A 27,805-nucleotide genomic window follows, 5' to 3' on the forward strand; every position below is an offset into this window, starting at 1 on the left:
AGCTTATATAAAAGATGAAGAGCTATAATCCAAAAGGTCCAAAAAGTATAGCCAAATCCGTGAAAGGAATCAGAGCTTCAAACGAACTAAATACTTGCTATACTCTTAAGTAATCTAAACGGGAGATAAGTGTATAGTATAACAAAGAAACAGCAACCCAACAGCACACACATAAAAATAACACATCTAAAGGTTAACATTTTGTCATCAAACTTTTGTCTTCACAATAGGTCAAGATTTCAAACTGGGATATATTAATCAGGGACTCTGTGTGATATATTTCAAATATTTTTTTATTTATTCACAAAGATGCTTGTTGTAATGTCTTCTGGATAAAGATTGTTTGGTATTTTGATCAGTTGATCACCTATGGAGGTGAATACGCATGAACTATTTGTCACTGGACAATTAGCAGAAATCAATTATTGATGGTACTTTAAAAAGAGAATTATAATCGATATAAAATAAATAAGAAGATTGATGACATTATTTTTACAATTTTTCATGAAAAAAAGACAGAATTGCATATTAATGTTCATCATTTTTTATTTCATTATTCGAAACGGTCTTACCTACTTCTAACACGATACAAACCATTTTAATTGAAAAGTATGTAATCCACACATATGATAAATCCTTAACTTGGTAAATATTTTTTCCATTCGCAAACGATAATTAATATTCTTTCATCACAGTTGCATGTAGAAAGCCAAACAGAACCAAGTACGTTTAGGCGGTATTATACGTTGTAAGAGCCTTCTCCTCACTCAAAAACAAAAACTCTGAAAAAAAAGATTTGTTTTTACATTAAGCCCTTATGCAGTTTGTTCTCGTATCCTCATTTAGACAAATTATGATAAAAAGAACATAAAATGGACATTTATATCTGTACACTTCAGCTAAAGTCTATAGGAATAAGTTTTTATTAAACAAAAATAATGAAATAAGCAAATCATTGGATTGTTTACAATTTAATCTGGTGTATTTACAACGGACAAATATTTTATGTGTATATGATAACTTCAATAAAAGCACAGTCTGTAGACACAGCCGGCTTTCGGTTTATTTTTTATAATCTGTTAATGAAATAAAACATAAAACTCAGAGTCAATAACGGTTGTATGAATAATTTATGTTTTATAACCTCTAATTATCTAAGCTTTATATAATTCATTCGTAATAGGTTATTGTTAAAAAATTTGAAGCATTGGAAAAGTAGAATAACAATTAATCAAAATCATATTTTGTCTAGAATTCTTTAATGATATATATTGTTTTAAAACGGAATTTTCTTTACACAATATATTGATTTCAATGAAAGCAATTAAACGCCGCGTCAGTACCTCCGCTATTGGCTATGTCACGACGAGACTTGAACTTGAGAAAGTAAAAGTTTAATGCTTACTTGACATATTGTAAAGATTATTTCGTAGTGTATTTCTTTTAGAACATAAATGGAAATAAAAAAAATCCCACCTGCGCTTTCTCAAAGAAACTTTTACAGTGTGTTGTACTACTTTTGGGACAAATTATATCAAAATTATAGAAAACTTCATCGTCTCTAACTCAAAATATGGACAATTTTATGTTTAGGGCGTCTTGAAATCTTTTGACAGCTTCCGAAGTGCTAATTTTAAACCTTTTCCAGCTGGACCAAATCACTACTTCTGGACCCAAATTTTTTTTACAGTGTAATTTCAACCCCCTTCTTGCAATTTGAGGCATTAAACATGGAGAAATAAATTTGGAAGGGGTATAAAAATTAATGGCAAGTAACCCACTGTCAACACTAGGGACTTTATGAACAACGAAAATCAAGGGACGACAATGTTGGTCTCGGATCAGATACGCGTCTAGTGAAGACATATACATGTCTTTTGGTTAGTTTTGTCTATTCAGTCCTCAGATATCTAATTCTTGTCATCTTTCTTTTTATCTTTTATCGGGTTTTTGTTTTAATTTTTAACAAAAAAATTGTGATTCGCATCCCTGGAGCAAACAGGTTTACCGTCATTGATATATTAATTTTCTGTAAATTAACTGATTTGTGTAAAATGTTGAATTATTTGAAAAACTAAGAATTTTCTAATTTCATGCATAGATTGCCTTTCCTGTATATTTAGTGCTTTTCTAAATTTTGCGCATATATTGCCTTTCCTGTATATTTAGTACTTTTCTAAATTTGCAGGGGTGTTTAATAGTCTTCAACTACGTTTTTGAAATAGACTTCCAACAGTTTTGATACGAGCTTCACGGGTTAGTCTTATGTATAGACGACAGCCATGATACGTCTTTCGCACGAAATTACAAGTTTGCTATTTTTTACGAGTTTTTACTTGTTTGTTTGTCTGCAGTATATCGGTTGTATTGCTTTTGATTTTCACAATACTTTGGTTTTCTGGAAAATATACACGGACTATTACTAATAAAGTTAAGCATCGATCATTAATTTTTTTGTCGCCTTGTAATTATCAACTCTAATAAAAAAAAAATGATAACATATGGGAGCAAACATTTTTAAAATCTATGTTATTCTTAATTTTAAAAAAAATATACCACAAATAAGGAATTCTTCGCTTCTTTTCTAAAACAAATATTTTTTTCTAAATTTTGTGTGTGTCAAAATCTAGTTTAAAACTGAATGGTCGGTACCTTAGCGGTGTCGGTTTATATAGTTTTGCCTTTCTGAAAAGTTTGATATATATATACATTTCTGGGGAAGGATTATGAAGTCTTAAATGTTATTGTTAGAATGTTTTTAAATGTTATTGCCCTTTATGTTAATATTTCGTTGTCTTCCTGACATTTGTATACTCGGAACAATTTTATCCAAATTCTAATTTATTTTTTCTTATAGGGCACTGCATTGCATGTTGTCTAAATTCTTTTAGTCTAGCTGCAACTAACTGTATACAATAAAGGATGCCATATATTCATTGAGAAGTATATACATTCGAAAGAACGGCTTCCAAGTTGCTTATAAGTACCTTTAAGTGAGATAAAAGTAATTTATGTACAAGATAAAGGCATCAAGCAAACATGAGGTTTCAATTTAAGTTAGCATAGATCATAAATAGAGACCAATTTGTTCAGAAGAAAGAGGGCAGTATCTAATAATTATCCAAAGCTTTATTTCCTCCAAGTGCGCATGAAAATACTTCTTTTTCTATATATATTTTTTTTTCTTCAAATTTTGAGAAATTCATGAGAAAAAAGCTACAACTTTGTTTTGACTATTTAATTTGTATTAATCTGCAATATTTGTGGAATTTTATCACTTTTGTGTAATTTTAACACCTTTTTGTATGAAAACATTTATAGGTGACAGACTTAATTTAGTAAATTCTTCCAAAAGTTCGAAGTTTATTCAGCATTTAGCACATGTTTATTTTGTAGTGTTTGTTGTAAAGATGTTTTTGTTTGTATATCCCTAACGTCTTAATAAACCTTCAATCAATTCACTAACACCGCGCTAATAAGCAAACATACATTATAAAAGTCCATGTAAACTAATGCGGTCCTAATTGGTTTTCAAAAAAGTCCCAAGATGAAAGATATGAACTTGGACCGTCCATTGATTTCGTGTAATAAGTAAACATGGTCGTTTTCCGGGTAAATATTTGTCAACATGGACAAACTCTTTATGGAGACACAGGCACCAATTACTTATATATTTACTTAAGACTGGCATTTGTTCTCGTGGCAAAAATTTCTCATGTACTTTTGATTAAAACTTTCATTTTTGAAACTTTCACTTGCTAATATATAAATTTGTTTTATAATGGAATTGAATAGGTATGTTTGCTGTCCATTTATTAATTGCAAACAAAAGTATTCATTTGCTTAATGAAAAAAAACAGGTACATTAAAAAAGACAAAATGAAATGTACCCATTGTGTAATCTTGTAAACGCATTTTAATTGTTGTATCATTTTTAAATTGGTAGAACAATTTCATACAATTTACTTTTTATATTAGGGGACATTTTCTACTTTGGTAATTGTCAAAGGAATAAACCCTATTAAGAATTTCCAAAATAAAAAGAATTGCAAACAAGCGAATATTTTCTTTTTGTTTCCTAAACTGAATAAAAGGAAAATTTTCGTAACTCCACACAAAGATATTCTTTCGATTTTCTGCAAAATTACAATAATAAATCTTCTTGAACGGATATTTCAAAAAACCTATAAGTACACATATAAAAGATTGAAAAAGAATAATAATAATAATAGTCACCGAATAATAATAAAAATAGTAATAATACAATTAAGGCTTTGATAAAGGAATAATAATTTGATTAAATTATGGTAAAATAGAAACCGCAAATTGGACCGGCTTCCGTATAAGACTGACAAGATAATCCGAAAATCATTTTGAGAACAAAATTAATTTGTAAGTATTCGACATTAAAATCCGAAACAAAAGTTAACTATATAATTTCAAAAGCAATTAAAATTTTAAAACATACAGAAGAAATCAGTCAATCCTTAGAGTAAATTGATAAATGTTTTATATGATACGGCTAAAAAAGTTGAATTTACGAGTTGTACGTCTTCAGATTTTTTTGTAAATTAACACATTTTGACAAACTCTTGACGAAAAAAAATACAATTATTCTTTTGCTGGGTATAGTTACTTTGCGTACTTGAGATCCGATATTTATTGTGGTGTTGTTTTGGAATCGGAAGACTAATAATGTAGAATGACACCCATTGAGTGCAGGGTTTCGAAGAAGAAAATATATTTAGTTGTTTTCAGACACCAATGGGCAATTATTTTGAAAATAAGATAAAGTCACATTAAGTCAAGATAAAGTCATAGTATGGTTCAATAAAATTATATTCGTTTTCGTTTTGTTAAAAATGAATTATTCATTAAAACAATGAAATTAATTTAAACAAAATACGGGCATTGCTAACTTGTTTTTCCACTTATGTGTTTGGTGTTTAGATGTCTTGGCAATAATTATTTTGGACAGAAACAACTTTAGTTTTTAAATGAAATCAGGGAACAGTATATCTATGTTCCTGATAAAATAAAACGCAAAATTAATATTAAGAAAATTAAATCGTAAATTATATGCACTTTGATGAAAAGTCATAAGGCATTATGTTTAAGAATCCTCACTTATAAACTTGTTTCCGCAGGACTTAAAATTACGGAATATAAGTGTTTTGAGGATCAAAATCTGAGCCACTTTTTAAGGGAAAATAGTTCAATTTGAAAACTGTGACTACGACACTATGACAAACAAAAGTATAGTCGGGTGGTATTGTGTTAGAGTCTAGATCATTCTGATGTAAAAACGCCTCCTTTTCACACATAGATTAGATATTAGACACAGTTAAAACATGTTTTGTCAATTCTAATTAGAGTCTAAAATCATAGGTTGCACCTATTAAAAAAAGTCACAAAATACCTCATATCTATGACAAATATGATAATCCCTGAATACCATGCAGGAATTTAGTTACCTTGCCATTTTCCTCAGTGTATTTGCGAATTGCATAAAAATAGATTTATCTTTAAAATGGAAATAGAAGCCCATTTCCCCTACCCCCAAAAATAACAATTCCCAAACAAATTATTAAAATGTTAGCAGCCAAATTAAAGAGGACATTCAATGAACACAGTCATACTTACGAAATGAGGAATGCCGAAATCCCAAAATCCAACGAGCTCAAAATTACTAATAGAAGTTTTAAAAGTTTCCGACAAAATCTAAAAAACAGATCATAAAAAACAACATAAAAACTCCGTATTTTTGCCTACTTTTAGACAATCTTAAGCCTATGGTTTTTCATTAAACATGTGTTCTGTGCCAATCTGTACAGAGTACAAATAGAAATTCATATTTACCCAAGACAAACAGCTATAAACAGTTTAAACAATATGATTTAAAATTGTTGTAAAATTCATCTTATACAAATTTGTTTGAAATTAACTCTCTGAAAGCAATATTCATTTTTTTCTCATGTAAGTGCATAAAAAAACCTGTTAAGTTTGAGACATTGAGCAAATATGAATTATATTACATATTATATATTCATATTTACAGTACACAAGAGAGTTGAAATGGTTAAACATATTTATTTTTAATAAGTTTTTACCTCTATTTGCAGTCTTTCTGAGGCCAACCACGTTCATGCAAGAAAACAAAGGAACACCAAAAATCCTGACCTAAAATAATAACAATAAACAGGGGTAAAGCATAGGTTATAAAAAATAACACCCTCAAAATATATAAATACATTATTTTCGTTATTGATATTTTGAAAAAAATACTTTTACTTTCAAACTACGTCACAGTTTAAAGAACATAAAAAAAATGTAAACCAACAATCTAAACATTCTTGATTCTACCGGTTTTTGACACAAGCTTTTCTTAAATGTCCATATGACAAAACGTTAATTAGTTTATTCCGTCCAAATTGCAAAAAGAATTCTGTATAAATATTTCCAAAATAAAAGATAGAAAAAGCCTATGACATTTATGAAAAATATGCCAAGACTATCTCGAGACCACACTGAACTTATAACATTTGGTAAACCGGAATACGCTTATATTTACGATACGCTTTATATATGAACAAAGTGTAGCACTCAGCCGAAGACCAAATTAAACTTCTGGATGTAAAAAGTTATCTTTTCATACGATATGATGCATCCTGTTAATATTCTAAAAGTAACCTTTATTTACTTGTAAAATAAATGCGCAAATGAAATGTTTATCTGTGCGACCCCGTATTATATACAGTCAGTGCGCAAATTATAAGATAATGTAATGCGCAAATGCGATAGTAGTTCGCTTAAATGTAATGATAATGAGCACAAATGCATGTTGTGGTAATACGTGCAACTATAAGTGCACATTTACAACCGTTACATCTATGTTTATATGGTGACATGGCAGTGGCGAATCCAGCCATTTTCAAAAGGGGGATTCTTCCAAACCAAAGATAAATGGGGTGGGGTGGGGTGGGGGTTACAACCGTATGTTCCCATTCAAATGTGCATTGATCGTCCAAAAAATGGGGGTTCCAATCCCCGGAACACCCCTCTGAAACAAGCACTTGGATGTTATATCGTTTGAATATGAAGATTAAACAGGATGGCTAGACAGACAAAAAATGGTGCAAGGAGATTGGACAGGATGGCTAAACTGACAATGAATGGTGTCAATAGTGGACGAACGCCCCTAGAACTGTCCCAAATTTCTTTCGATGCTGTAAAAGATTACGAGAATATATTAAGTTTCGAGGTTAAAATAAAAAATGTGCAACTTGGTATCAACAAAAAACAACAGGCAATTCTAACAGTGTTCATATTCCTTTTTAAAATGAAAAGTCAATCAATTCCCAAAACATCAAAGCAGTTTTACATGTAAGCGACAAGGACCATTTTCTGTCTTTCCTTTAAATCGTCTACGAGTGCTCAAGTGGTAATCCTTATGATCACGAAAACAACCAGAACGCAGACGACATTACGTATTTAATAATTCTTTCAATTGTGCATTTTCTCTTTATACATATAATTGTCCTGTTATATTGATAATATTTACAGTTGTAAGTGTATATGAAGAACAAATAGCTAAAATCATTTTACTTTTTGTTTTCTTTTATTTTGACTGTATTGTACCGAAGTGGCGAGATATACTATTCTTGTGAAAGTCCTTAGAAAAACATTTAACTGATCTATTATACAAATAATTATTTTCTTCTATTTATTAATGCGTTATTTGGATAATAAAAAGGCAGATTTAATACTTTTGAATGAATAAAGGTCATCGACCAAAGGAACCGCCATGTTGAATGGGACATGGATAAATCACTGTTTATATATCAGAACCGTTATTTTCAAAATAAGATAAAGATCAAATCAAAGGTGATAATAGGTCTTTATGGGTTAATAACAAAATCTTATTACCCTGTATCATGTAACTTTAACGTGTTTGCTATCATAAGTATAATCTCGTTTTGAACGAGATGTAACAAGAAATGTTGATTTCAAATAAGCTTATAAGTTGATTGATAATTTCAGACGACGATTCTGTAAATATTAACAAATCTATATATATAGTGTGAGAAATATTTTGTTCTATAGTATATGTTGCGTTGTTGTTTGATTTGTTCATTGTCCATAATTGGTAATGTCCAACTTAATCATAATCAGCAGGACTGGAAAACCATAAAATCTTGTCTATCAGGCGGCAATTGGCATACTTTGGGGTAATTTATTTCAAATAGTGAAGTTACCTACACGGAGAATTTATTCTGACTTCGAGTCGTACAGACTTTGCTGTCAATGCTATAAATGCAACGTATTTGTTGTAGACAGGAGGAAGAACATACTAATTTTATGACTTTCGATGCTGTTTGGGTCGACCATGCAAGGATAGGATTCCTCCTAGACTCGTGACGAGCAAACTTTCACTACAGACACCCGACACGTTTGTCCTGGTTGCTAAAAGTGGAATGAGTTAAAATTTCACAACCATTTTCTTTGTGTGGGGGGGGGGGGGGGATGGGGAGCTATTACCCGTTCGTTACTATTATATATATTGATGTACAATGACTCAATGAACTAATATTAATGGAATGGCGTCTGACCTTTATCTTTTGACCCTTATCATTTTTTTTCAGGGCAAAATTTAATGAAATGTTTAAATTGAATAACTTTATATTTTAATGTTTAATCCAATGATTTAGAATAAAACTTTAACGAGATAGATTTAACTCCGAATTCGTCCTGTCAAACATGAGCATCTGGAAGGTGCTAACATCCTTAAAGTAAAACAATTGCCATGGTATTTGAAAGCTGACGATTCGTGACTTGCAATGACCGTTGAGGTTTAAATCCGAAGATGCCCCATAATTCGCCTGTTCACATATGTTGTTAACGAAAAATATTACAATGCAGTTGACAATGCTTAATAGTTATTTTTATGCAGGTCTTTCATGTTGACCATCTCTACTTAAAATATATTATTGAAAATCTGACATTTTCTACGTGAATAAAATTCATTTCTTCTTTGTGCTTATATGGTCATCAATTTCTATTATTATCTTCTCTGTTCTTTTATCTTTTTCAGTTACAAACATAGTAATACTACTGAGGCATAACTTTAACGTCTCATATATGATTAAGTTTCGGTAACATTTTTTTTCAAAAGTATTTCGACAGTCTTTTTTTTTAGCGTTCAAATAACAATAATATATTAAACTGTAAGACTTATTTTTTTTCTATTTTTTTTATTATTCAAATAAAGTTAATTTCCTGATAATTGATTCATTAATAAACGTCAGTTGCGAAATATAGACAAATTCTGAACGTGTGTTTATATAATAGACTTTTGCTTTCCGAACTGTTGGTGATGAGCGTATGAGAAACATGCAATTACTATGTGTGCGATGGTTACAAAATAGTCAAAAATCATTCACGTCTGGTGAACACTTCGGCCCCTGCACATGAAAAATCTTACAATTTACATTGGGTTTTATACTCACAATGTTGTAAGTAAGCGCAGGTCGCATAGGTTGAATGGATGGCGCAAGTTTAAACAGGAGGGACAACTATATTTTGAAAAAAATTGTCCTACACTTGGGAAAGATATTTTTAACATTGCCCGCATAACATCACTCGTATATGTTATAGAAAAAAAAAAGCAATTAAAGCAAACGTACGTTTGAGCTTGAATGAAGAAAAAAACCTCAATCAACATAAAATCACCAACTATAAAACGGCTGGTGCCTTTTAGTCTTTAATGGATAAAAGAATGGAATTAGATTAAACATTAGTTTTACTTCGTTCACCTTCACCCCATGTCGTGTTATAAAGTATATTAATTCATCCTTTCTATTTTGTAATTACTAATTTTAGCCACATTATAAATATGAAAGATCATTTCTTTGAGATTTATCGGTTAACTCTCTCCATACACGTGCATGGGAATCGGCGTTCCATGAAATTAAACGATCGCACGTGCGCTCAACATCGGCAGTCAATTCAAATCGATGATACATTGACCTGGTTCCTGTTTCACATCATCGAACAATAACGTTAATCAAACGATCAGAAACCAGATAAATAATGACAAGTCATCACTTCCGGTTCCTGTCATAATTTTGATATGGTTCCAAGTTAAGTAAGCAGAGGAACCAGATTATCTGTACATGAGACCTCACTTCCGATCGCTGTCATCGGTTTGATTGAACGCCCAGGTAAAGCGAGTCCGATTGATAAACTTGTTATTTAAAATGATATATACCGAACACTTGAAACAAGACAACACAAATACGTCTTCATATCTTTACAAAATAGGGTCAAACTTAGATTTACAACGATCAGGTGTTTCTAATTTCCCTAGATAAATACTTCTTCTACCTGGAAAACAGAGATTCTTTTATGAATTTATTGTTTCAAGTTTTAAATAGCTTGGATGTCGGACATAAACGACTCCGAAAAGAAGAAAACTATCACTGACTGACTAGATGTAAAGCTTCGCGAATAAAAATGTCTACTTAAACACACCAAATAGCAGTAAATCGATTAAAATGGCGAGTTCTATATGGTCATTTTACTTTTAAGTTCACTATGTTTTGTTGCTTACATATTGTTAAGGCGAAAGACGTCAAATTAAAAAACAAAGACGAAAAGACAAACAACGTGACTAATCTTAAAACCCTAAATAATGAACAAACCAAAACTCAGGAATAAATGCAAATGCTTCAAGTCTTAATGGTTTATATTTCTCTAGTTCTAAAATGTATCTCTGACTTTCGACATCCTATGTTGTTCTCGTGGTTTATTGGAGTTCGTTCTGTTTAAAACTTATTCTCAGTATTGTATGTTATTTGTCGGGTAGCGATCTCATGTTCACGTTTATCCCAATATTCTTGTTTTTATTTATAATTCATATTAGGGTATCTGTTTTAAAGGGTATCTCATATTTTTTTATTTTCTTGCAACATAGCCGCTTCGGTAACCCTCTAGATTTACCCAGTACACGATGTTTGGAGCGATAACATTGCCATGCCGCATTGTCATATCTCAGATGGCAAATTTGATTAAAAACGCTTTAATGGGGTTTCAGTCTGTGTTAAGACTTATTAGTTTCTGCATAATTTATCACATTTAGATAAATGTTTTGAGTGACTTTACATTTCCGACATAACAAAGATGGCGATGTTAAGCTTCCTACGATCTAATCACTGACAACGAATTATCCGTATTTCCCGTCACGAACCCGAGAAAACTTCGTGTTTAGTCTAAAGCTATTTAATTATCGTTGAGTGTTATTGTGATTGTGCGATGATATTAGCTTGATTGAAGAACAGACTTTTAATGGCGTTCCTCATTTGTAAACTTGGTAATTTTAACATTATCACGAGGATTATCACGGTATCTTTGTTGATCGATAATATTTTAAAACATTTTTGTTTTATTTTTCTTCTCGTGAAATAGTTGTATAGTTTTGTTTTGCTCTCGTTAAAGTCTGTTTTGATGATTGTTTGACGATTGAGTGATGATACATGCTTCTAAACATGGAGAAATAATCATGGTACGCTAGATTTTACTAATTTTGACCGAATTGCTTTTGTTGACCACAGCAAATCATAAACTGGTTTTCTTTTGTCGGTGACATGTGCTATTCAAATATATTAAAAAAAAGTAGAGGAAATATATGCACAAATCAGATTCCCTACAATTGCCGACTGCCAATCAAAATTGAACATAGTCTATGTTTCATTTCTTCATCCAATTAGATACTCTCATTTCAAGGTATGTGTCACGTGCAAAAATTGCTAGCATCCACATGCTTCACTTTCTTATAAGTTTTATCATTATTCTAGTTTTTTTCTTCCAATTTTCCACTTGAATCTTTTGAAAGTAATACAGTAATGAATAATTAAGAAATATCAGAATTGCTTTTTTCATATTTAATGAATTTGAAACCTTAAAAATTGCGAATAAAGAAATTAATGAAAAAGTAATATTATGAATATTTAAAGATAGCCATATATTTCTTTGGATAAAAACTTGACGACCTTATACCTCATCTTTTATTGAAAACCCATGTAATTGTAATGCATGATGTAAAACTGGATAGTCAGATGTCGTGTTCCATTGATTGAAAAGTGTTCGTTTTCTAAAAATAATCACCCGTATATCAATGCAAATGCAGTGGCTTATACTTTTAATTCACTAAAAAAAACTTTGAAAATCTTATCGACTATGCAGTAAAAGAATTTGAAAGTTGGACATCATATCGAAAACGCAACAATTATAGTTAACTAAAAAACAAGTGGGTCAAGGTCGAAGCATATCGAAAAACCTTGTAACCGTTTCAGTTCGATACCGGATCTGGATAACTTACATTTTTTTCCTCATTCCCATAAAAGAGATAGAAACCCTGTTCTTATATTAAAAAAAAGTTGATCTACTGAATTTTTTTCATGGTTTAAATCTCAAAATTGGAGTTTACATTCATTGTGGGATGTTGAAGAAAGAACATGCTTGTCAACTGATCGCAATGTCCGAGGGCACTTGAACTTAAAGTAGAACGAAATGTCATTATTAAAATGCATCTGACAAGTTTTAATGGTAACCATGTAAACTGTTATTGTTAAAATGAAAACAAACTTATTGAGTCCAATCATCCTATCGTGTAGATTCATCCGTTAATGGCGGTTAAGTGGAGTACTTAGGTTTGACAGATGAATATAGCGTAGGTTTCTCTCACCTGGCTAAAGGTCATTGTACTTTTTACTTTTATCGCCCGTCTGCTTTGGTTTTTCACCGTTTCATATCACTGTTTTCTTTGGTGAGAGAAAAGGGAAGACCGTTCTGTTAGACAGACCGTGCATTGGCAAGTGCAAAAGACCACCACGAATTCTTTGTAAAGAAACTAGACTGTAACGTCTAAATGGAAACATTTACAAAGGAGAAAACTGACGGCTTGGTTTATGATAAAAATCAAAAACAGAAGATGAAAGACAGCGACCAACACAAACCACCAAAATGAACCATTTACAAAGTAGAAAACAGGCGTTTTAGTTTATGATAAAAAAAAACAACGAAAGACAATATATGGTAGACAGCAACCGACACCAACCTCTGAACTACAGACTCCTGGCTTAAGTCAGGCACATAAAGGATGTGGCATGATCTAACACTCGTTCGAGAGCTCAATCCTCTCCCGAACCTGGGACAAATGTATGAGAAACAACGCAAAAGCAAAAAGCCTCTACTCTATTTTTACAAAAAAATAAAAGACACTATTTCTAACATTGTATAAAAAAATCAAGTAATTCCGAAGTACAAAAAAACGAAAACGCATCCGTGTAAGACAAATAAGAATTTAAAGCAGTGTAACAAACGCACTTTAACAGTTTTTAAGCATGGTATTTATCTTTTTAGTAATACACTACTGATAAGTACTAGTTACAGAATTAAAAAATGTATGCATGGCATTGCAGTTAACTGATTGCAGGCGGTTTTGTATAAAGGCAACTATAAGCACTAAATAGTTCTAAAAGTACACAAATCAATACCACACAAGGGATGTACAAGTTCTAAATAGTTCTGAAATACACAAATCAAAACCACATAAAGGGATGTACAAGTTCCGTGTTTGTACAAAAGTGCATGATGTTTACAAACATAGGTATTTAAGGTAAATCAAAAATAATAAATTACATCTTGTTTAAAAATAAATTGTTTCATACAAAACACGGATGGGAGTTGGACGAGCAACTACAGCAGCATACGAAAAAAAGAAGAAGGGTGGAATTTATTCATTTATTGTTGTTTACACCATAACTGGTATCGTGATAAAACAGAATGACGCATAACATTTAGCATTCCATTAAACGTTTCCATTAAACATAAAAGGATAGTTCTTTATACAATTTTACTTGTACTTTTATGCATGCTTAAAGCCGAGAAACACATTGATACAACAGGAATTTTAGGGATGAGTGGCTTGATTTACCATAGTGAGCTTGCATTTTCTTATACTATTGCACTTCAGTTTAAAAGAATTGTTCTCAAATTCTTATGCATTACACTCCTAAATAAAAGTTACATATTGTAAGTTTTGCATATAACAAATATTTCTGTACAAATTGGTTCATTTCAGCGTGTCGAGACTGTTCTTCGAAAAATACATAACAGGGCTCCATCACATTTACCCTGTCGAATTGCTACTAGACGAAGCCCGAAATTAGAAGTCCCATTTTTTTTTAATAATTTTTAGATTTCGTTATAGGTTATTCCATAATTTACTCTATTTGACCTTCTCTCACTTTTTTAATATTAATTGAGCTCTCTGCATTGCCATATCTTAATCTTAAGACCATGTGTTCAGTTCTAGTCTTTTTTCAACTCCTTTTTTTTGCGATAATCGTACGAACGTTTCCCCCACAACTAATTATTATTTTGTTCCCGAAAAATTGAAAACAAATTAATATTTGAACATGGATTTCCTTAAGATAACGTGCATATAATTTCTATGTACAACAGAAAAAGCTACCAGTTTTTTCAGATGTGGTTTCTAGTTTTGAGCAGACAAAGCCATAAAAGAAACGACAAAGCAATTTTGATTGGATAATAATAAAAAAAAACTTCCGCTTGTAATTTCCAGTGCAATTGTTTCTAGAAAACATCCCATTGGGTATTATTATCAAATTATTCCAGAGAAAAAGCAATACACATAATATAATAAAAATAAAATGTCAAAATTTCTATAATCTGACTTAAGCCAATTTGTCACATGTTAAACACGGAATTGTTTGTGGGCTATTTAATTAGAGCGACAGCAATATTATTGAGGATCGTGGTTCGTCTCACCAATTTAATAATCTTGTAAAAAATCGCATAAAAGGTCAAATGAATTCATTAATTTAAACAGCAATTTTCCCTCTTCTCGAGCAATTTTATTAGACTTCTAACCTTGTTTATTCAATAACAACTCTGAAAACTTTGCATTCACTTCCCGCTTGGAGGTGTCACTAAGCACCACTGTTTGGTCTGGTCGCTGTTTGTTCTTCACGATGCACCCTTTTTAATGCCATATATATTGAAATATTCCTTCGAATATTGTAGTAAACGTTGCTGACTGTCAAACTTTATAACGGACAGAGGCATAATATAATATATATTCCCACAATCTTAAATCTAAAATCCAAGGAAACATTTTAAGAAAATGAAGAATAAAAGACAGATCTCAGTATAATTCCCCAAAGAGTCAAACTTAAACAACTGAATGAGTTAAACAGACAACATAAGGATAGAATAGGAGAGGGGCGATAAAATTATATACAAAACAAACTAAGACAAAAATCACAGCCAGTCAAATGTACAGGTTTTATTTGTAAAACAATGTTTATATACACACAAAATATTGACTAACTATATTGATCTGACAATAAATTTATTATAGACGCACCTCGGCGAAGATAGAGAAGTTAGAGAATGTGGTATGTTGAGTACAGAGATAACGACATAGTCCTATAACTAACCTTACTACCCCTTCACAAAGGATTACCCATGTCCGACCAACCCAGGGACACCGGATGGAGACTTAGATATGACCGATATAAAAATTCTAAATTACTCTGAAACCATGAGCTGCCTGCTTTTTATAAGTTTTTGAGATTTCCTGTCACGGATATAGAGCCCATATGTCATTTGACAAGTTATATATCCCTTCCAATAAAGGCAGTACTTGAGATCTTGTAAAACCCACCATAAAACCACGGTGTAAATATTGTCCGTTCTTGTTTATTGTTTGTTTATTGCCGTCTTTGGTTTACAACATCTTATCATCTGACGCTTAGGTAATAAATATTAGAATATTAAAAAGACTTTAAAAATCTTTGTTTCTTGTTAAGAATTCGTGTTTTACAATATTGTTTCAGATAAGGAGATCTTCAACCATTATTTAATGCGCGTCATTTTCAAACTTTTTACGGCAAATATTACAAAAAATAAAGAAATATTTCAAGTTTCGCATTTCTGTTAGTCAGATGGGTGTGGAAACCTCAACTCGTCAATCATGATATTGCAGAAAGAAAACTTTAACTTGAATTCAGTCGTCTAAATTTCTTGGTTGTGCTTTTCAAAAAGTTGATAATCCTTAGTAATTAATATATTTCTGATTGTCTATTTAAAATCTAGTAACTCTGTTATCATATAACCAAGACGTGAACTTTGTATAAAGGTGCAGATTAGAAACCTGCCAAATAGATATGGCATATCAACTCTGTTCTCAATGCATTTTATATACCCTTAGATAGCGTGGTTTTGTGAACGGAAATTAAGTCTATGTAGATATAGTTTATAACAGCCATATTGTAATAATATCACTGACACGTTGCTTGGCAGTATAACGTACGTAGTTATGATCGCGCGGGTAATATAAGTCAAGGGTATAGCAATGAATTTATTACCCAGGGAAGGGCCAGTATAACGTTCAAACGGATTTAAATGGAGAAAATTGGGACAAAATCTAAACAGCGGTATTATAGGAGGAAGACATTATCAGTAAAGATTTATCACGAGAGCAAAGTTTTACTGCTATCTTAACGTAGAACGAGATTACAGAACCACCCGGCTGAAGTCCATGTTGTAAATTAGTTAATACTCTGTCTAAAGTACACAGATATAAACGAGTTCAAACTTCACAAAAATAGAAATTTTAAAATTTTCTCAGGCTTGGTATATAACGTGATTTTTATCCCTTTTCCGTGATTAAAGAAATCCTTCCCAAATGAATCACAACAGTCTTAAATGAAAACAAAATGGCTGACGGTAAAATACATTTTAAGAACATAACAGAAAAACACTCAAAAAGATTTTACGACTATTCTGTTCGTTCTATCCGCCGCAGATTTATTATGTAAAAATAGAATAGCTTCATCCGATTATAAAATGATTCCAATATCATGCACAATGTTAGCGTAAAACGGAACTCGTGCCATCGTCGTTCCTGAAACGTTTTGTCTATTCAATATGACGTTGTTAGAGCCACTCTGCTAACCTTAAAATATTAATTGATGAAGTTCGAGATTACACGATTGACACAAGCGTACTTCTAGTAATGTGCTTCTCTGATTGTTTGTCTATTGTAAATACTGAAAATCTTCACGTTGTTATGTACATAGGGTTTCAAGGGCTGTTTACACCAAGCTGTTTCATCATATCGCAAATTATTAATTTGTCTATTTTTTATCGAAACAACAAATTTATTTAAGATTGCTTCAATATGACCTTTGACGGTTATTCTGTTGTAAAATGTTTGCTCCTATTCCCTAAATCCACAGAATTATCGCCGTTTTTGTGTATTCTAGTTAACAAATACTCGTCACGCGAAATTATTGACTTTTTGCTATTAATCCAAGTTAAATTATACATATAAACAGTGAGATGTGTGCTCTGAACAGATAAGATAGAATAAATACAAAAACAGTTTGTGCAAAGTTTTCTCATTTGATTTACAATGTTTAGCTGTCTTAAACAGGTGAAAATCAAAACGTCAACAGAATAGATATTTTAAACTAAATACAAATACAACGATATCTTGTTCACACAATCATATTAAACATGCAAACACAATTTATATATACACAGATCATTCTAATGTATACATAAATGTTTGAATATTATATGGAATGCTTCCGTGAAAAAACTATATTTACATAATGAAAACTCAGTTTAATTGCACATTCTAAACACCTAAATATGTGCCATATACGGGTATGCGACAAGCTATACTTCCTAACGACAGTCTGCTTTATCCGGGTTTATGCTGACGATAAAAAATGGTTTTAAGTAACATAGAACCAACAGAACAGAATAGGGAAATCCTGCAACTTTTGGCCGAAAGTGTGAAATAAGGACGTCCCTTTCTTTTGACGGTTCCGGTCTTTTTCTTCTATAGTCACGGTGCTTCCCGTCTTTGTTTATAAACTTCTTGTTTTTGATTGCCGCTTGGTATCTTCTTTCATGTTCAATCTTATTTTGGCAAATTGATATCAAGGACATATAAGAAAAAATAATCACAATCCAAAAAGCATTTTCAAAAACATCCTAACCTCATCTAAAATACATCACTTCCGGCTACATATGAAAAACACATACATATGTAACCGGAACTGATATCAACTCTATCGGCAGCACGTGAAGGTCAAAACAATGTCTTTGAAACAAAGTACGTTACTCCCTTAGAATAGAAGAAGTTAGGATAATTTGACTCTTTATGTATTGCCTCTGATGAATGTAACAAATTGCAGAGAATGTTCCAGATCTGATGAATGTAACAAATTGCAGAGAATGTTCCAGAAATTATTTTTTATTTTTATAAATAACCGTTCTTTAACTCCTTTCAGTTTTCCCATTTTTGAAGTATTACACGCCTTTTATATTAATCATTATGAATCTGTTCCCACGCAGTGTAAAATATGGGACATATTGTAGTTAATCATGCAGTTTAAAAAAAAAAGAAGGAGAAATCGTCAAGATACATGTACCAACACCTATATAATTATCATGTCTTAATTTTCGGATCTGAAAAATCCTTTTCGATTTTTAAACTACAAAGTTTTTGAATGAAATTTGTATTTTCTAATTTGTCAATAGCGGTATAGATTACTGTTCTGAACTTGGAATAAAACCTGTTCAGAAACACGTCCATTGATTTTCAATTTAATGTTCCATATTTTGAACCCTTCACAAATTAAAAGTAATGCGACAGCATTTCATATGAATTTCGCAATCAGTTAGTATGATGAAGAGTATAGGAAACAATTCAGTATGAAAATATAATAACAGGAGAAGTAAGAATGACCTTTTCCCGCATGTATATCTTTTCCCTCTTTTTAACTTTTAATATAAGGGAACACCTGACCAAAATTTCAACAACAAAAACGTGACTGATGCAACCAAACTGTCAAAGTGTTTTATCATATACCTTTATATGGCTAATGTATAAAAGAGAAATGGAAGGCCGGAAGTTTTGATAGTTGATTCTGATATTGGTACTACTTTTCTTTTACTTTTGAAAATTTTGTAAAGACATTTTGCAAATTATATGCAGTATAGAATTTTTCAACCACCCCCACTGAAACTTCTTTTTGTGCTCCTTCATTTTCTCATGAACGTATTTCGTTTTGTGTTTTTCTGTATACAGCCCAATTTTTTATTATATGACGAGAAAAAAGCAAGATACAATTGTAATTTGATTTCATTCTATAAAATTGAAACAATTTAGATCTTGAAACTTGCAAACTTCGGCATCATGAATAAAAACAATAATTTAGTATCAGACTATTTTGATCATACATGTTGTCTGTCCTTTGGATGGTTTGTTGTCTCTTTGACATATTCCCCATTTCAATTCTCAATTTAAGATTTTATATTTTTATTTTTTGGCTAGCATTATGTCCTTTTGAACGTTGTCATGATTTGGACCCCGTGAGATTATCTTGCATTTATTTATCAGATACAATGACCATTAGTTGTAAAATGTCAATAAATTTTATGTTATCTTATTAGTGACGGGCACAACTATAAATAACAGAAATTGTAGTAATCTGTGAAAAGGATTGGGTCCAGATTTGTCCCTATCTAAAACATGTACGAGACCGGAATGGTCCTGGTAAACATGCTGTATCTACATACGCGACGATAAGAAAGACACGATGAAATAGAATCAAAATAAGACTTAATGTGGCATAAACATCAATGAGTCGGCAACCCAACGACAAAAATCCATATCACATCAAGTCTTGTGTTATATATTTTTCTTCCATTACTTTTTAAAAATTAGTCTTGTTAAATGATCATGCATTTCAGCACATGCCATTTTCTGCGGTATATTTAGTAAGTGTGTAATGTTTTATTTTTATTCTTACGTCTTTGACTTATTTTTGTCGTTGGTTATGACGTGTTAAATTATTGTATGTCATTTCTTAGTTCATTTTCTTTGATGTACACGTATGTGTGTCTCTTTTTTTTTATGATTCGTGTTAATTTAGAATATTGCTCTCAGTTGTAACTAAATTTCATATGTACCCGGTCAAGTTCAGACAACTCTTTTACTAAAGCAGCATTCAATACACAGCAGCCAGCGACGTCCAATTTTGCATTTCACTTTTAAAATAATATAATAAATCTTCAGACATATTAAACAATAAAAAACTATGTTGCATTGTTCTTGAATGTGTCAAAAGCTTGTTTATTGTAGGGACATTTTGTCATGATTCAATTCACCTTAGTCCTTTTTTTCAAGTAAAACAGGTCTCATAAGATGTTGTACAACCAGCCTATGATGTTAATGGCAAGGTAAAACATATCTGCTGCTACGCAGGCATTGCCAAATCATAACCAGGTAAATATACCATGACCAAAAACAAGACAGAATTGGTAATACTGTCAGCTGATATTGAAATTTCATGTAAACCAGAGATAGGACGAATGAAGACCCGAAATCCTTGTTTATTTTACCAATATTCTCCCTGAATCATGAAACAGAGGCTCACGATACAAGCGGACCATTACCTCAGCATTGAAGACATTTTTGTAAGATCGAGAACAGTCACAACTTTTTTCTTAGAGAACGTTTTATTTCAATATTTACATGTGTTTTTTTTTTTTTTTTTTTTTTTTTTTTTTTTTTAAATGTGAATGATAATGGTAGTATTGAGAATACGTATATGAGAGGAAGAAAATAATCGACAATACCACCAACAAAAACCTCCAGATTAAAAAAAAAAAAAAAAAAGAAATACACATTGCAAATCTATACCAAATACAATGTAGGACGAAAACCTTAACAACGTGCTAACTTCAAATTATAGAAAATCAAAAGACAGAAAAAAAATGAGTTAGTCTCATGAAGCCGTAATAGTTTTTCTGACTTGTTGAAGACCGCCTGTTGACATGTAGATCTCTTGTTTTATGGGTTGTTGGGTTGCTACATCATCTGTGTATACCTAGCGTACGTCAAATCATGTTGGAAGATTTATTTTTGTAAGTGTATACTGTTACAATTCAATTATGAACTGTCATACAAGGAGGGAAATACCAATGACAACCTATCTATCAAATTACTTATGAATATATATAGAAAATTTTAATTTACGTTTAATATGGTAAATAATCGTTTATAAAATTGATATTTTTAAAATACAAAAGTTTTGTGAATTAAGCCTTATAAATCCATATTTTGAAATTTGAGAGAATAAATTTTCAGTTTAAATAATATCTTAATTTTTGAAAAATGCATGAAACTGAAATTGTTTTCATTTATGTAATCACTTCGAGATTTTTGTTTTTATTTGCTGTTGAAAAAGTAGTGATGATTATAAACTCATTTTCTTGCTAGTAGACCTAGTTTAAAATTAAATTATTATATGAAATAAAATATAAATTATTATATACAGTAAAAATTAAAAAATATATTAGAATATTTACAAAATTCATTTTATACAAAATTGATTTTTATCACTGGTCCATAATTGAATTAATAATCGAACTTCCTAATAAAATAAATTTGTCAAAGAATTTTGTTTCTATAAAAATAAAAAGTCCCTTCTCACTAAAGCAGGATAGGAGCTAAAATTTCCTGTAACATTATATCAAAATAAAACATGTTTAGATTTTTATAAATATTTCTTTAAGAAATTTTATGTCACAGAAAAAAATCGGTTTATCATCGTGGTTAAAGTTTAAATTTTAATATAAACATCGTGAAATTAGAGAATTATTTTATTGTCAAATAAATGATTAAATTTCCAATGTCATTTAAAAGAAGAATGATAGTTTTGACAACATTAAAGTATAACACATACAAAAACTTTCACCTGATCACACCTCATTTAATACTTTCAACACCTGTAAAAATCTAAGTAAAGACCGAAAATCCGCCCATAGTGCCCTGAAGTTAGTTTTTTCTATGTATACCTCTACAGTTTGACCAGGTGTACGGCAACTTAAGTAATTTTAAAGTAAACAGTACATTAAAACAGCTTTAAACTAATGGTAAAGGCCCTATGTTCCGATGCAGATGTGAGAAAATATTTATCTAATTGGAAAGAAATTTCTTGTATTGTCGAAAATTCAAAACATATCAAATACCTTTTTCCGAATGGAAACAGAAGTATGACAGAGTTTGCTTTTTCTTAAGTGGAAGATGTTGAATAAGACGAAAATATTTTCCCGTTTTTTAACAACAAAATGATTAAATTTAAAACTTGTGGCAGGTACGTGAATTAATGACGAAACTCCTATCTCCTTCTAACGGAGATAAAATATCAAACGTCTTAGTGTGCGTAGCAACGATATCCCGCTAGTCGCCAGTAACTGATATTACGGACGGGTACATGACAAATCGTAGCGTGGATAGATAGGCCTTGGACATAGCTTGGATTCACGCAAAGTGGCGCCATTCTGTGAAGTTTTTCGTTGGAAAGAAATTGAAATATTTCTAAAGTTGTAAAATTTGAAATAATTTGTAAACAGGAAGTTAACAGATAAATTCCCAATGATAATTTCCTTTCTATTCAATCTTTTTATCAATAAGCTACGAAATATAATTTCGAATAAAGTTATTATTTATTTTCTTTATCAAAACGTTTTAATTTCTCTGTAGTCTTCAAGAAATTTTTCCATATCTTCCCAACTTGATATATATAATATATATAAGAGTGTGTTTCAAATAAATAAATAGCAATCAAGTTTCAATAATATATTTCAACATCTACATGAACATATCTTTTTCTACATTTAATAATTTTACAAAATAACTTACGAAACGATATTCTGTGTCACTGTTCAATAAATAATATCATTTTCTACATTAATAAAAATATCACTTTTCCATCAAATAGTTATTTATAGTTAAGAGAAAAAGCACTCTATCTCTTTTGTCTCTGAATAGTTCCTCTACTTCTTAAAGGACAAAAAGCAAAAATATACAAACTTTTGTTCACCGGCGGCTCGCTATGTTCAAGAAAAAACACGAAGCACACATCGCTAACGCAGAACACAAATTATTGATAAATCTTTGGTTTACAGCTATAAAATTGAATGTTATTCTCTATAAACTACCAACACTATGAGGTGCATATGTTTTGTAATAGCCATTATTGTCCGGTCCTGGCATATGTGATAAGTCTTTAGACATTGGCGGTAGCGCCATAGCATGGGGATTGTAACCTCCGTATCCCTGCATTTCGTACATTTTCATGTCCATTTTGGCACTGTCTGTGATTAAACTATTTATAGAGAACGGATGATTAAATGAGTGAGGATGATTTAAGTGTCCGGCGGGATGACCAGCGGGATGATTGTACCCCTGCGAAACTATATCATGCTGCATATGTCGAATGTTCGGGGTCATATCGTGGCGTTCATGTTGCTGGATTGGTGTTGGCGCACTGTGTTCATTACTTAATGGTTCCGATTTAGTTTCGGGAATCTCATGTCCTGACGGCACGTGATTTTGTGGTGGTGGTGGTGGCGGTGATGGGGAACATCCATCTCTACTGTCGGGTGACTTACAACTATCATCGTCATCTCCGGAACATGACTGCCTCATCATTTCTTTCTTTACACATTTGAAGCGTTTCTGTCGTCGTAGGTAACATCCATTTTCGAACATATTACCTGAGTCGGGATGAAGAGCCCAGTAGCTGCCTTTTCCAGGACGGTCGGGTGTTCTCGGAACTTTAACAAAACAGTCATTAAAAGATAAACTATGTCTGATAGAATTCTGCCATCTCTGTTGATTCTGACGGTAAAACGGAAATAAGTCCATAATAAACTGGTATATTTCACTAAGCGTACACATTTTGTTCGGTGACTGTTGAATAGCCATAGTGATAAGTGATATGTAAGAATATGGCGGCTTTGCATGTGTATAACTTCTACGATACGTTTTGTCCCGTGCCCTGTTAATAGCCTGGGCCCTGTTAAACGATTCCATTCTCATAGGGCTCGACATGCCATTCATTGGTGGTAGACTTCCCATTCCGTTAACTGAAGCTATTGAATTCATAGAATTCATACCGGGTGGCATGGATGCTGCATGCATACCCATACCCATGCTGGACATTGCTTGTGGCGGCATACCTCCCATGTTCGGAGGAGAATAGTTCATATTGCTCATAGCCATAGATCCCATAGACATTGTCCCATAACTGTTCATATTCGGCATTGATGTCATAGTATATCCACTGCTGCAACTGGGGTCGTATGGAGACTTAGTTGACAACATTGTCAAATAGTCTCCCGACTGCGGGCAATCCAAACTTTGTTTCTCGTACATAATTACCAACAAATAGTTGTAAAACACTCTTGGTTATATCTGTAAACTGAATTGACCCTGGGTAAATATACCTGGTTCTAGTCAAATTTCTACAACGCCCACTTATGCAAATTAGTTGATAAGTGTCAACTGTTATAGAGGAACGTTATAAGCCCCGCCCACTTATTGAACTCAATATTGGTTCTTATCACTCGAAAATGTCCATCATCTATTTTAGTGGAAAAATATTAACAATGTCTCGCGACCAATCTTTGTTCAGGTAAAGTATTTTTTTGTTTAACCGATGCTAAAAAATAAAATTCAAAAAGTACTAAAATCGCTTCAAATTTTTTGAATTGTATATTTTCTATGGACAAAAAATTTTAATTAAATATTTGGATTGAGTAAGGTGAATTTACTTATTCTTTAATGAATTATTTTTATAAGTAGAATTATAGATTTTAATTGTTACAAAGTTTATTTTAATTGTTGTAAATAGTTTTTTTTTAATATCATGTTAATCTATCAGTTTACTCATCGTTTATCAATAAATTGAATGTGATTGTTAAACATTTCAAGTGCTGCACCTGGGATTATGAAGAATTTACCTTTTATGGTTCGGACACAAGGGTTTTACAACTTTAACACCTTGATAAAATATTGTATTCATCAATAAAAAAAATCAAATTTGATCATCAGTAAATAATTCAACGATAAGAAAAATATAAAAAGTGAATTTTCCCTGACGTTTTCAATAAAACAATGATAAAAATATGATAAGCACAGGTAGGTTTCTTTTGGGCAATTTACGGAAAAAGTATTAGTTACCGCGCGGGACATAGTTAATGATTTAATTAATTCATTAGTCAATTAACATGTAAAATTTCATCTGTAGGATTTTAATACAGTGTAAAAGAGTAATTTAATACACTTTTTTACTCAGTGCAAACGATTTCCGATTAAAAATATAAATGAAGGCCGAGAGCATTATGGTACGGAAAAGGCTTTTATTCTAATCTGATCATTTATGAAATATTGTAATCAATTAGAACTTGATGAAACGGTTTCTAGGTAGCCTTGTAGATTGTCCAGGTGCTACGCTCTTATCTTGTCAGTTAAATTCATTTACATTCCAAATTAAGCAAAAATTATAGGTCTTCCATCATTTTTGATTGTCATAGTTTTCCCAGAAATATTGGTAAATTGTCCTGGAACTAAACTGATTTTGTTTAGAGGATTTCATTGCTGAGATTTTCAGAACGAATAAATATGTAAATTGCCAAAGAATGATATAATAAAAAAATACACCGGGTAGTTTAAAAGGGGGGCAATATATTAATAAGTATATATCTAATATTCCAATCTCCTTAAAGATTATTTCACAATTTAGAAGAAGTTATTTTTTTCTAATATATTCGTAAATTTGTCTATTCTTTTTTTTTAAATACGTATTCTTTTTTTTCTTTCTTTTTTCTTAACAGAAATTCAAAAATAACCGGCATTTTTGACCGAAGAAGTATTATATTGAAAAAAGTACTAGTACTTCAATGGTTTGGGCTGAGACTACTACAACACATGTGTTATAGTAGTCTCAGGTTTGGGGAAACTATATGAAGTCACCAAGACATATATCTACACACTAGACACAGTCATTTTAATTATTAAAGTTGCTTTGAATTCATTTTCTGAATTTTTTTGCATAAGAATTGCATTCCTTTATATAAATTCTATAACTTTAAACAAACAATAAATAAGAACTTGATTTGTCAACAAAGGGGCACAACAAAGTTCCCAGAACCAGTAAAGGTGCCAAATATAAACACACACCTGTGTTACAGGTATACACATACCAGTCCTACTTATCTTCACAGTGTTAATTAGTCGGCATCTATAAACTAGTCAATTTCTTTATGAGGGTTGTTATAAACCTCCCTTCTTTTATCTTTATTAATCACCACTTATGTGGTAAATTTTCTTTATTTTACAGCAGAAATTAACACACAATGCAATATTCTAAACGATGTCCAAACACCGTAAAAATAAACAAAAGCAGACAGCATTTGGGCAATTAGTGCAAAGCAGTATTTATTTATCCTGATAATATAACGTGCTTTTTTAACAATTATTATGCATTATTGCTTTTGCATCACTTTTATTATAACTTTTAATCAACAAAAGTACGATCTGATGATTGTGACAAATGCAATTAAGAACTTCAAAGAGAGATGCCGAAATAGGAGGAATATAGACAGGTAGATTATTGCAACTTCTTCTAGGTACCTCTCTAGAGAGTTTTAATAAATGAAATTTACTTAATATAAAATTGTCATGAAGCATATTTCTACAAGTGCCGATAAACCCTTGGGATGGAACAAATGAAACGTATGCCATCGAGCAGACGATAATGAAAAATCACGCCGTTTACCTGCGGTCCCTGACGTACAGGTAATCTGATTGTAGGACGATGTGATTTTTACACGTCAATGAAGATTCACTGAAATGAATAAATTTCAGAATATGAATTCCAGTTATATGTTTTTTTTATTGGTCCCAATCATTAATTTAGTTTGAAAAGGTTTCGTAGGCAAACAAATAAAAATCAACTTCTCTTGAAAAAAACATGCATGGAACATCTAAGAGAGAGAAAGAAAGAAAGAAAGAGAGAAAGAGAGAAAGTTGTTAACACCACTATAATCATAGTCAAACAGTAAGGTAAACAGTCATTCAAACTTGGTAAACATACAGGAAAACAGTTTTCTGAGGCCATCTTGTTTGTATACCTAATATTCGAAACCCTGAGTAAACAAAATGTTAAAAGAGACATTTGTTGACAGCTTGTTTGTTTGTGTTGTTTTACTCGTAGATATAAAGGGGTTGGCTCTCAACATACATATAAGCTAATATCTTTTTTCTCTGTTTCCATTTAAATTCCATTTTCGATATAGAAGATTGCCATCAGAAACAATCCCAGGAACCCTAAAGAATTTACTTTACTTTATCAAAACTTTGGTAGACATGCATCTCTAGCTGAAAAAGAATACAAAATATACAATCTAACCCAAAGGAATTCTTATTATATACAAAGCAAATGGGACAGTGCCATACGTCATCCTATATTGGCACGCATATAGAATTGTTTCCAAAGCCCGGTCCACAGCTCTCCAGTAAAGAGATGTTCAAGTTGTCATTCCACGTGCCATAACTAACATAAAAAGAAACAAATGAGTCCCATATTCATTATTTATAAATAAAATTGTTAATTTGAACCTCAACCACGAGTCCCATGTCATCAACTGTTTACTTAGTTTTATATCATCCTTCTGTGCTGGTGTCAGACACTGGTCCCCTATCCTCAGACACTCAGTTCTGAGATAGAAAAATCTAATTTACTGTTTACCCAAGACTTATGAAGATAGAATGGTATTTTGTTCGAATTTTTATACATTCAAATTGCTAATGGGATTCTTGTCAATCTCGTTAACATTATAAAAAAAAGTC

General features: G+C 31.5%; 1 protein-coding gene and 1 long non-coding RNA gene across 2 annotated transcripts; both read right to left on the reverse strand.

Annotated features, from left to right (window-relative positions):
* Window positions 1-374: 374 nt before the first annotated feature.
* LOC139514806 (uncharacterized) lies at window positions 375-15,294 on the reverse strand. The gene is made up of 4 exons (XR_011662712.1): window positions 14,953-15,294; window positions 6,111-6,180; window positions 5,644-5,721; window positions 375-782 (listed from the first exon to the last, which is right to left on the reverse strand). It is a non-coding gene; the product is annotated as an uncharacterized lncRNA (long non-coding RNA).
* Window positions 15,295-22,732: 7,438 nt separating this feature from the next.
* Window positions 22,733-24,377, reverse strand: LOC139515967 (hepatocyte nuclear factor 3-beta-like). The gene has a single exon (XM_071305757.1). The coding sequence runs from the start codon at window positions 24,326-24,328 to the stop codon at window positions 23,099-23,101; it is 1,230 nt and encodes a 409-aa protein (XP_071161858.1). The 5' UTR covers window positions 24,329-24,377; the 3' UTR covers window positions 22,733-23,098.
* Window positions 24,378-27,805: the final 3,428 nt, after the last annotated feature.

The sequence above is a fragment of the Mytilus edulis genome, chromosome 3, assembly GCF_963676685.1.
Source record: "Mytilus edulis chromosome 3, xbMytEdul2.2, whole genome shotgun sequence".
NCBI classification, from domain to species: Eukaryota; Metazoa; Mollusca; class Bivalvia; order Mytilida; family Mytilidae; genus Mytilus; species Mytilus edulis.